Here is a 16429-nt window from a genome sequence, read left to right as displayed (position 1 = left end):
ATAACGAATATAAGTGATTGTACCGTGTATAATTTATGAGTGTTTGAAAATCTAAAGGGCTCATTTTTCGCTTTTAAATTTTTTTCATAAGAAGTATCAAGACTATTGTCGCGCGTAACAGTTTCATAAAAAACGGTTTTTATGGTCAGTTTTTAAGAAAGTTCTAATTATATGACATGTGACACATTTGTTACTTATAACGAATATAAGTGATTGTACCGTGTATAATTTATGAGTGTTTGAAAATCTAAAGGGCTCATTTTTCGCTTTTAAATTTTTTTCATAAGAAGTATCAAGACTATTGTCGCGCGTAACAGTTTCATAAAAAACGGTTTTTATGGTCAGTTTTTAAGAAAGTTCTAATTATATGACATGTGACACATTTGTTACTTATAACGAATATAAGTGATTGTACCGTGTATAATTTATGAGTGTTTGAAAATCTAAAGGGCTCATTTTTCGCTTTTAATTTTTTTTCATAAGAAGTATCAAGACTATTGTCGCGCGTAACAGTTTCATAAAAAACGGTTTTTATGGTCAGTTTTTAAGAAAGTTCTAATTATATGACATGTGACACATTTGTTACTTATAACGAATATAAGTGATTGTACCGTGTATAATTTATGAGTGTTTGAAAATCTAAAGGGCTCATTTTTCGCTTTTAAATTTTTTTCATAAGAAGTATCAAGACTATTGTCGCGCGTAACAGTTTCATAAAAAACGGTTTTTATGGTCAGTTTTTAAGAAAGTTCTAATTATATGACATGTGACACATTTGTTACTTATAACGAATATAAGTGATTGTACCGTGTATAATTTATGAGTGTTTGAAAATCTAAAGGGCTCATTTTTCGCTTTTAAATTTTTTTCATAAGAAGTATCAAGACTATTGTCGCGCGTAACAGTTTCATAAAAAACGGTTTTTATGGTCAGTTTTTAAGAAAGTTCTAATTATATGACATGTGACACATTTGTTACTTATAACGAATATAAGTGATTGTACCGTGTATAATTTATGAGTGTTTGAAAATCTAAAGGGCTCATTTTTCGCTTTTAAATTTTTTTCATAAGAAGTATCAAGACTATTGTCGCGCGTAACAGTTTCATAAAAAACGGTTTTTATGGTCAGTTTTTAAGAAAGTTCTAATTATATGACATGTGACACATTTGTTACTTATAACGAATATAAGTGATTGTACCGTGTATAATTTATGAGTGTTTGAAAATCTAAAGGGCTCATTTTTCGCTTTTAAATTTTTTTCATAAGAAGTATCAAGACTATTGTCGCGCGTAACAGTTTCATAAAAAAAGGGTTTTATGGTCAGTTTTTAAGAAAGGTCTAATTATATGACATGTGACACATTTGTTACTTATAACGAATATAAGTGATTGTACCGTGTATAATTTATGAGTGTTTGAAAATCTAAAGGGCTCATTTTTCGCTTTTAAATTTTTTTCATAAGAAGTATCAAGACTATTGTCGCGCGTAACAGTTTCATAAAAAAACGGTTTTTATGGTCAGTTTTTAAGAAAGTTCTAATTATATGACTTAATAGAGGCTTTCTTGCAAATAAATTGTTTATTGTCGAAACATTTCAGTCCAACACGGGGGCCTGCATCCGCCTGCTGGTGACGGTGTGCCTCGCGTGTCGCTCCACCTTCCCGGCCAACGAGACCCCCGGACGCGACAACATCACCACCAGCATCGCTTACTGCAGCACGGGTGAGCTATAACTGTTGACTGTTTATAATAAATTAGTATTTAACCAAATTTTAAATATGTTTATATATTCTTTACTAACATTTTAATAAATCTTTGTAGCTATTTGTATTGATTGCCAAACACTAACAGGCGTGATAGTCTTGATGATAATTATATTTTTATTTATTTATTTCGCAATCCTAACATGTATTTTTTTTTATAAAATAGGGGGCAAACAGGCAGGAGGCTCACCTGATGTTAAGTGATACCGCCGCCCATGGACACTCTCAATGCCAGAGGGCTCGCGAGTGCGTTGCCGGCCTTTTAAGAATTTGTATGCTCTTTTCTTGAAGGGCCCTAAGTCGAATTGGTTCGGAAATACTTGTAGAAACTATTCAAAAACTTTGAATTATATTTGTGTTTACGCTATGAAAAGATTGAGATGAGTATTATCTTTACCGCCTCATAGTACAAGCGTTTGATTATTTGTCGAATTCACCGGAGTCTGGAAGCTGGTTTTTGTATCGAGGTATATGTATGTTGGTCGATGACCGTATTGGCGTGATTAATTAAAATACTTTTAATTAACAGAGCTAAAAGCTTTCCCATTATTTTTTTTTTAATATTAGTTATATTTTTTCATACAGATTTGTATTTGAAAAATACAAAATCAAAAAAACTCACCCGAGCAAAGCTCCGTGCGGACTGTTTTTCCAAAGCGTTATCTTTCTCGAGAAGGTTTATCTTATGAGTTAAAAACGTTAGTATCATGATCATTTGTCAATCTAATAGGCGAGTAGGTGGATGATATGTCGTCGTCTTATGAAAGCTCCGTGCGGACTGTTTTTCCGAAGCGTTATCTTTCTCGAGAAGGTTTATCTTATGAGTTAAAAACGTTAGTATCATGATCATTTGTCAATCTAATAGGCGAGTAGGTGGATGATATGTCGTCGTCTTATGAAAGCTCCGTGCGGACTGTTTTTCCGAAGCGTTATCTTTCTCGAGAAGGTTTATCTTATGAGTTAAAAACGTTAGTATCATGATCATTTGTCAATCTAATAGGCGAGTAGGTGGATGATATGTCGTCGTCTTATGAAAGCTCCGTGCGGACTGTTTTTCCGAAGCGTTATCTTTCTCGAGAAGGTTTATCTTATGAGTTAAAAACGTTAGTATCATGATCATTTGTCAATCTAATAGGCGAGTAGGTGGATGATATGTCGTCGTCTTATGAAAGCTCCGTGCGGACTGTTTTTCCGAAGCGTTATCTTTCTCGAGAAGGTTTATCTTATGAGTTAAAAACGTTAGTATCATGATCATTTGTCAATCTAATAGGCGAGTAGGTGGATGATATGTCGTCGTCTTATGAAAGCTCCGTGCGGACTGTTTTTCCGAAGCGTTATCTTTCTCGAGAAGGTTTATCTTATGAGTTAAAAACGTTAGTATCATGATCATTTGTCAATCTAATAGGCGAGTAGGTGGATGATATGTCGTCGTCTTATGAAAGCTCCGTGCGGACTGTTTTTCCGAAGCGTTATCTTTCTCGAGAAGGTTTATCTTATGAGTTAAAAACGTTAGTATCATGATCATTTGTCAATCTAATAGGCGAGTAGGTGGATGATATGTCGTCGTCTTATGAAAGCTCCGTGCGGACTGTTTTTCCGAAGCGTTATCTTTCTCGAGAAGGTTTATCTTATGAGTTAAAAACGTTAGTATCATGATCATTTGTCAATCTAATAGGCGAGTAGGTGGATGATATGTCGTCGTCTTATGAAAGCTCCGTGCGGACTGTTTTTCCGAAGCGTTATCTTTCTCGAGAAGGTTTATCTTATGAGTTAAAAACGTTAGTATCATGATCATTTGTCAATCTAATAGGCGAGTAGGTGGATGATATGTCGTCGTCTTATGAAAGCTCCGTGCGGACTGTTTTTCCGAAGCGTTATCTTTCTCGAGAAGGTTTATCTTATGAGTTAAAAACGTTAGTATCATGATCATTTGTCAATCTAATAGGCGAGTAGGTGGATGATATGTCGTCGTCTTATGAAAGCTCCGTGCGGACTGTTTTTCCGAAGCGTTATCTTTCTCGAGAAGGTTTATCTTATGAGTTAAAAACGTTAGTATCATGATCATTTGTCAATCTAATAGGCGAGTAGGTGGATGATATGTCGTCGTCTTATGAAAGCTCCGTGCGGACTGTTTTTCCGAAGCGTTATCTTTCTCGAGAAGGTTTATCTTATGAGTTAAAAACGTTAGTATCATGATCATTTGTCAATCTAATAGGCGAGTAGGTGGATGATATGTCGTCGTCTTATGAAAGCTCCGTGCGGACTGTTTTTCCGAAGCGTTATCTTTCTCGAGAAGGTTTATCTTATGAGTTAAAAACGTTAGTATCATGATCATTTGTCAATCTAATAGGCGAGTAGGTGGATGATATGTCGTCGTCTTATGAAAGCTCCGTGCGGACTGTTTTTCCGAAGCGTTATCTTTCTCGAGAAGGTTTATCTTATGAGTTAAAAACGTTAGTATCATGATCATTTGTCAATCTAATAGGCGAGTAGGTGGATGATATGTCGTCGTCTTATGAAAGCTCCGTGCGGACTGTTTTTCCGAAGCGTTATCTTTCTCGAGAAGGTTTATCTTATGAGTTAAAAACGTTAGTATCATGATCATTTGTCAATCTAATAGGCGAGTAGGTGGATGATATGTCGTCGTCTTATGAAAGCTCCGTGCGGACTGTTTTTCCGAAGCGTTATCTTTCTCGAGAAGGTTTATCTTATGAGTTAAAAACGTTAGTATCATGATCATTTGTCAATCTAATAGGCGAGTAGGTGGATGATATGTCGTCGTCTTATGAAAGCTCCGTGCGGACTGTTTTTCCGAAGCGTTATCTTTCTCGAGAAGGTTTATCTTATGAGTTAAAAACGTTAGTATCATGATCATTTGTCAATCTAATAGGCGAGTAGGTGGATGATATGTCGTCGTCTTATGAAAGCTCCGTGCGGACTGTTTTTCCGAAGCGTTATCTTTCTCGAGAAGGTTTATCTTATGAGTTAAAAACGTTAGTATCATGATCATTTGTCAATCTAATAGGCGAGTAGGTGGATGATATGTCGTCGTCTTATGAAAGCTCCGTGCGGACTGTTTTTCCGAAGCGTTATCTTTCTCGAGAAGGTTTATCTTATGAGTTAAAAACGTTAGTATCATGATCATTTGTCAATCTAATAGGCGAGTAGGTGGATGATATGTCGTCGTCTTATGAAAGCTCCGTGCGGACTGTTTTTCCGAAGCGTTATCTTTCTCGAGAAGGTTTATCTTATGAGTTAAAAACGTTAGTATCATGATCATTTGTCAATCTAATAGGCGAGTAGGTGGATGATATGTCGTCGTCTTATGAAAGCTCCGTGCGGACTGTTTTTCCGAAGCGTTATCTTTCTCGAGAAGGTTTATCTTATGAGTTAAAAACGTTAGTATCATGATCATTTGTCAATCTAATAGGCGAGTAGGTGGATGATATGTCGTCGTCTTATGAAAGCTCCGTGCGGACTGTTTTTCCGAAGCGTTATCTTTCTCGAGAAGGTTTATCTTATGAGTTAAAAACGTTAGTATCATGATCATTTGTCAATCTAATAGGCGAGTAGGTGGATGATATGTCGTCGTCTTATGAAAGCTCCGTGCGGACTGTTTTTCCGAAGCGTTATCTTTCTCGAGAAGGTTTATCTTATGAGTTAAAAACGTTAGTATCATGATCATTTGTCAATCTAATAGGCGAGTAGGTGGATGATATGTCGTCGTCTTATGAAAGCTCCGTGCGGACTGTTTTTCCGAAGCGTTATCTTTCTCGAGAAGGTTTATCTTATGAGTTAAAAACGTTAGTATCATGATCATTTGTCAATCTAATAGGCGAGTAGGTGGATGATATGTCGTCGTCTTATGAAAGCTCCGTGCGGACTGTTTTTCCGAAGCGTTATCTTTCTCGAGAAGGTTTATCTTATGAGTTAAAAACGTTAGTATCATGATCATTTGTCAATCTAATAGGCGAGTAGGTGGATGATATGTCGTCGTCTTATGAAAGCTCCGTGCGGACTGTTTTTCCGAAGCGTTATCTTTCTCGAGAAGGTTTATCTTATGAGTTAAAAACGTTAGTATCATGATCATTTGTCAATCTAATAGGCGAGTAGGTGGATGATATGTCGTCGTCTTATGAAAGCTCCGTGCGGACTGTTTTTCCGAAGCGTTATCTTTCTCGAGAAGGTTTATCTTATGAGTTAAAAACGTTAGTATCATGATCATTTGTCAATCTAATAGGCGAGTAGGTGGATGATATGTCGTCGTCTTATGAAAGCTCCGTGCGGACTGTTTTTCCGAAGCGTTATCTTTCTCGAGAAGGTTTATCTTATGAGTTAAAAACGTTAGTATCATGATCATTTGTCAATCTAATAGGCGAGTAGGTGGATGATATGTCGTCGTCTTATGAAAGCTCCGTGCGGACTGTTTTTCCGAAGCGTTATCTTTCTCGAGAAGGTTTATCTTATGAGTTAAAAACGTTAGTATCATGATCATTTGTCAATCTAATAGGCGAGTAGGTGGATGATATGTCGTCGTCTTATGAAAGCTCCGTGCGGACTGTTTTTCCGAAGCGTTATCTTTCTCGAGAAGGTTTATCTTATGAGTTAAAAACGTTAGTATCATGATCATTTGTCAATCTAATAGGCGAGTAGGTGGATGATATGTCGTCGTCTTATGAAAGCTCCGTGCGGACTGTTTTTCCGAAGCGTTATCTTTCTCGAGAAGGTTTATCTTATGAGTTAAAAACGTTAGTATCATGATCATTTGTCAATCTAATAGGCGAGTAGGTGGATGATATGTCGTCGTCTTATGAAAGCTCCGTGCGGACTGTTTTTCCGAAGCGTTATCTTTCTCGAGAAGGTTTATCTTATGAGTTAAAAACGTTAGTATCATGATCATTTGTCAATCTAATAGGCGAGTAGGTGGATGATATGTCGTCGTCTTATGAAAGCTCCGTGCGGACTGTTTTTCCGAAGCGTTATCTTTCTCGAGAAGGTTTATCTTATGAGTTAAAAACGTTAGTATCATGATCATTTGTCAATCTAATAGGCGAGTAGGTGGATGATATGTCGTCGTCTTATGAAAGCTCCGTGCGGACTGTTTTTCCGAAGCGTTATCTTTCTCGAGAAGGTTTATCTTATGAGTTAAAAACGTTAGTATCATGATCATTTGTCAATCTAATAGGCGAGTAGGTGGATGATATGTCGTCGTCTTATGAAAGCTCCGTGCGGACTGTTTTTCCGAAGCGTTATCTTTCTCGAGAAGGTTTATCTTATGAGTTAAAAACGTTAGTATCATGATCATTTGTCAATCTAATAGGCGAGTAGGTGGATGATATGTCGTCGTCTTATGAAAGCTCCGTGCGGACTGTTTTTCCGAAGCGTTATCTTTCTCGAGAAGGTTTATCTTATGAGTTAAAAACGTTAGTATCATGATCATTTGTCAATCTAATAGGCGAGTAGGTGGATGATATGTCGTCGTCTTATGAAAGCTCCGTGCGGACTGTTTTTCCGAAGCGTTATCTTTCTCGAGAAGGTTTATCTTATGAGTTAAAAACGTTAGTATCATGATCATTTGTCAATCTAATAGGCGAGTAGGTGGATGATATGTCGTCGTCTTATGAAAGCTCCGTGCGGACTGTTTTTCCGAAGCGTTATCTTTCTCGAGAAGGTTTATCTTATGAGTTAAAAACGTTAGTATCATGATCATTTGTCAATCTAATAGGCGAGTAGGTGGATGATATGTCGTCGTCTTATGAAAGCTCCGTGCGGACTGTTTTTCCGAAGCGTTATCTTTCTCGAGAAGGTTTATCTTATGAGTTAAAAACGTTAGTATCATGATCATTTGTCAATCTAATAGGCGAGTAGGTGGATGATATGTCGTCGTCTTATGAAAGCTCCGTGCGGACTGTTTTTCCGAAGCGTTATCTTTCTCGAGAAGGTTTATCTTATGAGTTAAAAACGTTAGTATCATGATCATTTGTCAATCTAATAGGCGAGTAGGTGGATGATATGTCGTCGTCTTATGAAAGCTCCGTGCGGACTGTTTTTCCGAAGCGTTATCTTTCTCGAGAAGGTTTATCTTATGAGTTAAAAACGTTAGTATCATGATCATTTGTCAATCTAATAGGCGAGTAGGTGGATGATATGTCGTCGTCTTATGAAAGCTCCGTGCGGACTGTTTTTCCGAAGCGTTATCTTTCTCGAGAAGGTTTATCTTATGAGTTAAAAACGTTAGTATCATGATCATTTGTCAATCTAATAGGCGAGTAGGTGGATGATATGTCGTCGTCTTATGAAAGCTCCGTGCGGACTGTTTTTCCGAAGCGTTATCTTTCTCGAGAAGGTTTATCTTATGAGTTAAAAACGTTAGTATCATGATCATTTGTCAATCTAATAGGCGAGTAGGTGGATGATATGTCGTCGTCTTATGAAAGCTCCGTGCGGACTGTTTTTCCGAAGCGTTATCTTTCTCGAGAAGGTTTATCTTATGAGTTAAAAACGTTAGTATCATGATCATTTGTCAATCTAATAGGCGAGTAGGTGGATGATATGTCGTCGTCTTATGAAAGCTCCGTGCGGACTGTTTTTCCAAAGCGTTATCTTTCTCGAGAAGGTTTATCTTATGAGTTAAAAACGTTAGTATCATGATCATTTGTCAATCTAATAGGCGAGTAGGTGGATGATATGTCGTCGTCTTATGAAAGCTCCGTGCGGACTGTTTTTCCAAAGCGTTATCTTTCTCGAGAAGGTTTATCTTATGAGTTAAAAACGTTAGTATCATGATCATTTGTCAATCTAATAGGCGAGTAGGTGGATGATATGTCGTCGTCTTATGAAAGCTCCGTGCGGACTGTTTTTCCAAAGCGTTATCTTTCTCGAGAAGGTTTATCTTATGAGTTAAAAACGTTAGTATCATGATCATTTGTCAATCTAATAGGCGAGTAGGTGGATGATATGTCGTCGTCTTATGAAAGCAAGCCGGTTTCCTCACGACGTTTTCCTTCACCGTACGAGCGAATGTTAAGTGCGAGCGTAGATTAAAAGTGGTCGTGCACAGCACTCGGAGATGGGAGTCCTATTGGACGAACTTGGCACTGGGGTGCTGTAAACAAATTAATTGGTTTAATACTTGTTTTATGATATGTTATGAAATAAAATAATATAATTATTTTTTTTTCCCTTTTCAGTAAACCCCGGCGGTTGGGCGCCGGCTGGGGCCTTGCGAGCGATCTACAAACGTGAATATCCGAAATTCCTTAAACGATTTACAAACTATGTGGTCGAGCAATGTCGGGATAAACCGTTAGCTATCTAAATATATATATATATATATATATAGAAATCTGTTGGGACATCGTTTGTACCGTCAATTGGTTAAAATCAATATTGTTTCTCTAACTAAAACAAAATAGTCAACATAAAAGCATATTTAGAATTTACGCATAGAACAATTCCAGCACTGGAGGCGTACGAGGCCTTATTCTGATTATTAGATCTCATAACTTCTTTAATTGTTTGTCAAAGTCCGAGATATCTACGTATGTATGTCAAATTTCGTAAACACAGTGGGAGCAAAATTATTAACAATTGTAAATTGTCATAGTGCTTTAGATGTTACTTTCTTCAGTCTTTCGATTTTAATACTATTTTTTTTTTAGTTTCCAACAACTAAAAAACTATTTCTTTAAAAATGCGTACGCGTACGCTTGCCTCTAAGAGCCGACGACCGTGTACGCACAAACTGCTTCATTTGCACGGATCGCCCAGAATTCATCTCTATGATCCGACCATTTCGGCAATTGTTTATCTAAATCTCTTTGATGAATCATAATTATTCAGTATTTTTAAAGAGATGTATGCACCGACTCGAAAATACTGTATATAAAGCAATCGATCTGTAGTCTATGTAAAGTAAACTATATAATGTAATATATGTCTGATATGTATAAATCCAAACAAACATTCTCGTATGTACAGACCTAGGATATAGTCACGTTTTTAAATGATTATTGTTAGTTAGGACTAAACATATAATATTTAATGTATTTATAAGCAGTATGAGGATTCGGCTGTTGTCGTTTGAGATATGTTTTTGCGGCCCGTCGACCATTTGCCTCGAGGTAAGACTCGGAGAGTAATTTTATATATCGGAGTTAAAGCTAATTGTCGATTTTGAATGTTATCTTAGAACTAAAGTTGATAATTATCAGGATTTTTTGTTACATTTGTCTAAACACGAAATTCAGTTGTATTTTGTTTAAAATGTCGGTTTTCAGATAATTTAAGTTTCAGACAAAGCTATCCCTAACGCTAAACAAATTTGTACGGGAATGACATGTGACTGAAATGTTATTTTGTCTCTGCCCCTAAGCTGGGTTAAGAAGTGTTTTTATCTGTCGGTCGTAAATTGTCAATTGTCGATATTACAAACTGTCACACGGACGACATAATGGCCGATATATTCGATTGACTTAAGGGATTCGGGCACAGACTATTTCCGCCATGCTATATTAACCGAATTGAATTAATGAAAGATTATTTTTTTATGCTCAATTTATCTGACGCGAATTAAATATCGTTAAGTGTAATATGATAAGGTCGATCGTATCGGAATTTTTAAGAAGTCATAAATCGTAACCGCGGCTCATTGGCGCTGTCTCGTTTTACTAACCGGTGAGTGAAAGAGTCGGCAATATATTGAGTTATGCCTTTGTAGTTTCACGTTTATTGTGCAAATATTCATTTAAAGCCAAAAGCTAGACTACTTTTGAATGCCTCATCCATTTTATTGTTATAAAACAGCGTTGGCTTGAATGTGTCCCCTAACCCGAAGGTCTTGGGGCTTGGGGAAACGTCTTACAAAATATACAAAACTCTCTCAGAGTTGTAGCGCTACTTTTATTATCATATTTTACTACGTTAAGGAATTAGGAAGAACTTGTTGCGTCGACCCTTTGTAATGTTAGTATTTGATTTGATATTTCTATTTTACACGACTCGAACCGACTTCCTCAGATTACATTTATCGTTAAGTGAAGTACTTATACCGTTTGGACACAGACGATAAAAATCGTGTTGGACTATAATTTTTTTTTTTAATTTTTTTTTTATTAACATTGAGCTATCGCAAGTTTCATTCCAACTATTTTATGTACAGATTGTTTTAACTCGTATAGTATTTTTTAAAAGAGAAAACGGCTAAGTCACGTCAACGTTATTTAAAGACATGGCAGTTACGGGTCGTTTTCTTAAATATTTAAAAAAAAATGTTAAATTTGTCATATTTGCAAATGATAATGTATAGGGGATTAGCATACCGGTTTCGGGATTTGGTGAAACATCGAATTGATGCCATAACGGAATTATCGTGAGTACAAAGGGACCTATTTGTTGTTACACTTTCCGTATTCTGGATTTACCGTTATTTAGTTAAGATAATTTAATATTATGTATATATTTGATTGTGTCAGATTTGTATGTAGCGCGTTTTTAAGAAGTAAATCCTTTTAACTAAAACTTGTCTGTTTTCATTTGCTTATGCGTACTTATGAACTGTCATTTTCAAGTTATGTCCGTTTGTCAATGTCAAGTTTTATGACATTGTGTTATTTGTGCGTAACTTCGTTGAAATTTTTTATTCATTTATATAACCAACCAACACATAACCTTCATACAACTCTGACACTCTATTCCATGTCGTGATTGGATAGATATTTTCAATTACGTCAAAGAATATGAATTTTGGGTATATCGAAATCGGGATTAAATTGCATTTAATCTGATTACTGGAATGCGTACTACTATCACAAAATACATCTCCGTTATTTGATGTTTGTCAAATACGTTTTTGACACGTGGAAGTCATATTTGGCCTTGTCCCAAATTTGACTCTACACTAGAGGCAGATGCTCGGGTAAAGATTTTTGTTAGGTAGCCCAGCCCGCCTTTGTAAAATATAGAAACGTTAAAATATTTAAATGGCGGTAGGTCTATTTTGTGATAGGTTTTGAGAATGATTTTTTTTTAATAATTGTTTATAATAAAATGTTTTATCATTTATATATTGTTTTATTTCAAATAGGCCTTTGCAGGCTCTTATGAAACGTCTAGTTGCACGGTTCCAAAAATTGGGTCTCATGGAGAAGAACCGGCAAGAAACTCCATGGAAACTCTTTTCAACAATGGTTTAGCTTACAAAGACTCGGTTACAATAGTAATAATCGGCTGAGAAGTTTATATAATGCAAGGTATACAGAGATTCTATACAATACAAAAGAAAATTGAGTTTTTACTATTAGTGTAAAATGAGATACACACACTTGCACAGCACAAGTTGCCAGGGAAGCCGCACATGCAGAGATGAATTATGTATTCATGTATTTATTTGCATTTCATAACGTTTACAAAAGATGTTTATGAGGCTTAAAGCTAAGTACAATATTATGGACCCTGTTAGGGCACAGCAAAAGAAGGCATTACGAAACCTATATAACATAGCTAATAGCAACACAATAAAAAATAGCACATAAAAACTTCACACTCCCGGCTAGTACCAATTACATAGAATAACATTTTTTTATTTATTGAATTTTGTATATTTAGGGATTAATAATCATGAATTTAAGCTATATTTTTATCTTCTAGGTACTCATTAACGCTATAATAACATTTATGTATAAGAAGTTTTTTTAGTTTGTTTGTAAATATATGTATCTTTTTTTCATTTCTTAGTGTCTCCGGTAGTTTATTATAAATTTTGATTGACATGACTAGTGGGCTTGATGCATGTATTTGTAATCGGGAAGATGGTAGGTTTAGGCGTTTTTTGTGTCGAAGTGTATATGTTGTCTGTATGTCTTCGCGTGTGGTGTAAAATTCTTTGTGTGTATGGGCAAAATCGCAAAAAAGAATTAGCGCCATACATCTTTATCTTCAACATAGTCTTGGATTTTATAATACGCATTTTTAATTAGGATTCCTTTGATGACGTTTTTGAACTTTCTAGTCGTAAGATCAGTTACACACTTCGGTAGCCTGTTGTAGAATCTGACACAATTCCCAAGAAACGATTTATTCGATTTTGTTAATCTGTATTTTGGGACTACTATTCTATGCTTATTCCTGGTATTTATAGAATGAATAACACTTTTGACAGTGAATTGATACAAATTTTTACGAACAAACATGACATTCTCTAGAATGTGAAGGGAAGGCAACGTGAGTATATTAATTTCTTTAAATAATTCTCTCAGAGACTCGCGGGGGCTAAGATTGTAAATTGCACGAATTGCCCTTTTCTGGAGAATGAATATGGCATCTATGTCAGCCGCTGCGCCCCACAGTAGAATACCATAGGACATTATGCTATGAAAGTAAGCAAAATATACAAGCCTAGCTGTAGCAACGTCAGTAAGCTGTCTTATTTTTCTGACTGCATAAGCTGCAGAACTTAGTCTACCTGATAATGCTGCGATGTGAGCTCCCCATTGTAATTTACTGTCAGTTAACCCCACATACAAAGGCTGTTCAGACAAATATAGTAGAATAGAAAGTGTTGCTAGCTACTAATTTTAATTTTGCTAAATTTAAAGTAGCTTGGGCAAGTATAAATGTATATGTTACTACGCTGGTTTACTTCAACGCTCTTGGGATATAATAATTATAATTTCTAAATTAACATTGATTAAAATTTCTCGATCGGCAGCAGTACAGCTGTCTCTGATTAGAATGCAAGCAGTTGCAAAATGCGTAATGCGATTTTTTATACTGTATAACGTAAAAACCTCGGTAAGGCATTGAATTCCACGCTCTCACTGGACTTTACCAATGTTAGGGGGCTCAACTCTAATCTTAACGCGGTTCACTTTCACCTCGAAACTGCGAAGCCGGCCTTATTCTTTCTTACTGAGACTCAGATATCCTCCCCGGCTGATACTTCCTACCTCTCCTACCCGGGGTACAAATTGGAACATTCATTTGTGCCGCGGGCGGGAGTTTGCGAGTACGTCAGAGAGGATATCTGTTCTCGTCGCCTCGGGTCGCTTGAAGGAAGGGACCTATCTAGCCTCTGGCTGCGCGTAGACTGCGATGACCATCCGCGATTCTACGCATGCCTGTATAGGTCCCATAGCGGAAATACCGAAACTGAGCGACTCATTGAGCACATCCAAGTGGCGACAGATTCCCTGCTCGAAGGAGTTCCTACCGCTGAAATCGTGATACTTGGCGATTTTAACGCTCACCATGCCGATTGGCTCGGCTCGGAAACTACCGATCACGCGGAAAGATCCTTTCACGACTTTGCTTACGACCTGTCACAAATGGTTCCTGCGATTACGCGAATACCTTATGTGGATGGTCATAAACCCTCTTTGTTGGACCTTCTGCTGAACTCACATCCGGAGACCTATCAAGTCTCTGTGGACCCGCCATTGGGTTCATCGGATTATTGTGTGGTCCCGAGTACTGTGCCTACTACGCGCAGATTGGGATGGGATTCGATCTTTCTTTGCGTCCTAAGTAGGGATTCCCGGCGACTGCCTCACGTCAAAGTTCCCCAAAAACGTAAAAATCATGGTTGGCCAAACCTAAAAAAAAAAAAAAAAGTTTGTACTCTACCCTCACTAAACAGGCCGTGTGGAGTCGAATGCAACTCCTGAAGTGATAGCTCTAACCGTTCCAGAGATAGCTTTCCCAAAACCCTTGCTAATTACTTACTAATCACCACCTTATCAGCTACTATTTCCTGCACGAAACTCCCACTCATTATCTAATTACTTAATGACTCAGTACGAATGCATCGTTATCTACTTTCCTACATTCACTAACCCGATCTATGGCTCTAAAAGAATTTCTATACAAATTTACTAGCACCGTATCATTGTTCTCTGAGTCACACGTAAAATTTCTAAGGAAGTCTTCTAATCTCATCCCCCTGAACTTGTAATATATGTATACCAAACAGTACTCTCCGCACACCGCCGATAGGTAATCCTGAACCGTAAGGCTATTGTATCTCCACATGCAACAATTCCTCCTTAAAAATCCTTCTATTGCTTCAATAGGTTTACGTCCAAACGAATCAAAGTATTCCCCAACTCTTTCAACGTTTATATGAATAGCCACCCAATGAGACCCCGGCTGTGAATCAGGGTCAAGATTGCATATGATAAGTGCTGGCACCTGAGCATACATCGGCAATCGATTTGAAGGATAAACGTTGCTCTGGAGGCTGGGATGTATTCTACGAAGACTCATTTGCACTTCTAGAGTGTTCATACTTTAATACGCGTTTACTCCCCTACTCTTTCACTCTTTTACTGACTACATTTATTACTATCAATTCATATTTGTACCAATGTATTTAAACACACATAATATGATCTCAACATAAGTAATGAGTCTCTTTGTAAAAAGAAGTAATGAAGGTAAATAAAAACCATGTCATATTCGATTACATTATATTTTATTATTCTTAATATCATAATAATTACATAAGTGATTGCTTAACTACTATAATCCACACATACATTTCTGTTCTTATCTATTTCTATAATATTTGAAAACTCTGCGTAAACTACACAGTTAATTGTTTCAGCCAATGCGCTCTCGAATCTTACTTCCATTCTTACACTACCATGGCGTACAAGATTCCAATGCACATTAGAGTTAGCCGACAAGTCAGGTGTTAAATCAAAAGCTAATAAACAGTACCCATTTGAATATTGCTCCCTCGATATTCCATTACCTTCGTTAAGAAAATGTATACCGGTGCCTGAGTACAGGGTGTGGTATGCGCTAGTAAATACATCGTTTGGAAATGATGGTTGTAACGCTTTTGAAGGTATCTGTTGACCATCTATATATAGGCTAAATGAGCAAATACCAAAATTTTCAAAGTTGAAAGGATTTTTACCATAACTACCGTTGAATGCTGTATTATTCACAAATCTATAATACATCTCTTAGGAACCTGTCCTAAAAATATATTGTCCAGTGTTTTACCCTGCACACCAGATGGTATGGTCAGGACTTTCACTTCACCTCTTGTTATAGGATATTTAGCCGTAGTAGTGGCAAGAACCTTTTGATGAGCTATTAGTATTGATGGATTAATTTTTGCTCTGCGTATTATTAAAGTTGCATCTGTTATACAGACTTTGTACTTATTATCTGCATTCTGTGACATGAGGTTAAATGTTTCTCTCGATCTAACTAATTTTATAGATAATTCGACCCCGTTAATGAGGAATTTATCTTGATTGAATATATCCCCATGTAAATGCCCAATCATTTCAACATCCTTACCATCCTTTGAAAGTTGTTGTCTTTTGTAAAAGCCCTTGTTTGCCTCATTAGTTTCATTCATTTTACCAGCTGTATCCTCGTCCCACAAACCACATGTCAAATGTGATTATTTGGCGGATGATGAATAATTTAATAGAGTTTCTATGAAAGCACGATATGCATAAGTATTATTTGGGGGTGACACAAGTTTTTGGTTTAGGTAAACATCCAATTGGTTAAATAAAGAATGTAACCAATTATTGACTGGTGCCACTACATTAGCTGCATTAACTGCAGAACCGTCTTGATTTTTAATTTAAGCCTTGAGATGGAGTAATGTATGCGAAAGGTCTATATAATCATCTCCTGTACCAGG

General features: G+C 36.7%; 1 protein-coding gene across 1 annotated transcript in view; it reads left to right on the top strand.

Annotated features, from left to right (window-relative positions):
- The window catches only part of LOC123716561 (ceramide transfer protein), a 42192-nt gene extending 30366 nt beyond the window's left edge, over positions 1 to 11826 (top strand). The window contains exons 11-12 of the mRNA XM_045672361.1: positions 1600 to 1723; positions 8955 to 11826. Coding sequence (XP_045528317.1) covers positions 1600 to 1723; positions 8955 to 9082 — 252 coding nt within the window. The 3' untranslated portion in view covers positions 9083 to 11826. The remainder of the gene's footprint in view (positions 1 to 1599; positions 1724 to 8954) is intronic.
- The last annotated feature ends 4603 nt before the right edge of the window (positions 11827 to 16429 follow it).

Source organism: Pieris brassicae, chromosome 11, assembly GCF_905147105.1.
Source record: "Pieris brassicae chromosome 11, ilPieBrab1.1, whole genome shotgun sequence".
Lineage (NCBI taxonomy): Eukaryota > Metazoa > Arthropoda > Insecta > Lepidoptera > Pieridae > Pieris > Pieris brassicae.
Note: the sequence above shows the minus strand (reverse complement) of the source record. Positions and strands in the feature narration are given on the sequence as shown.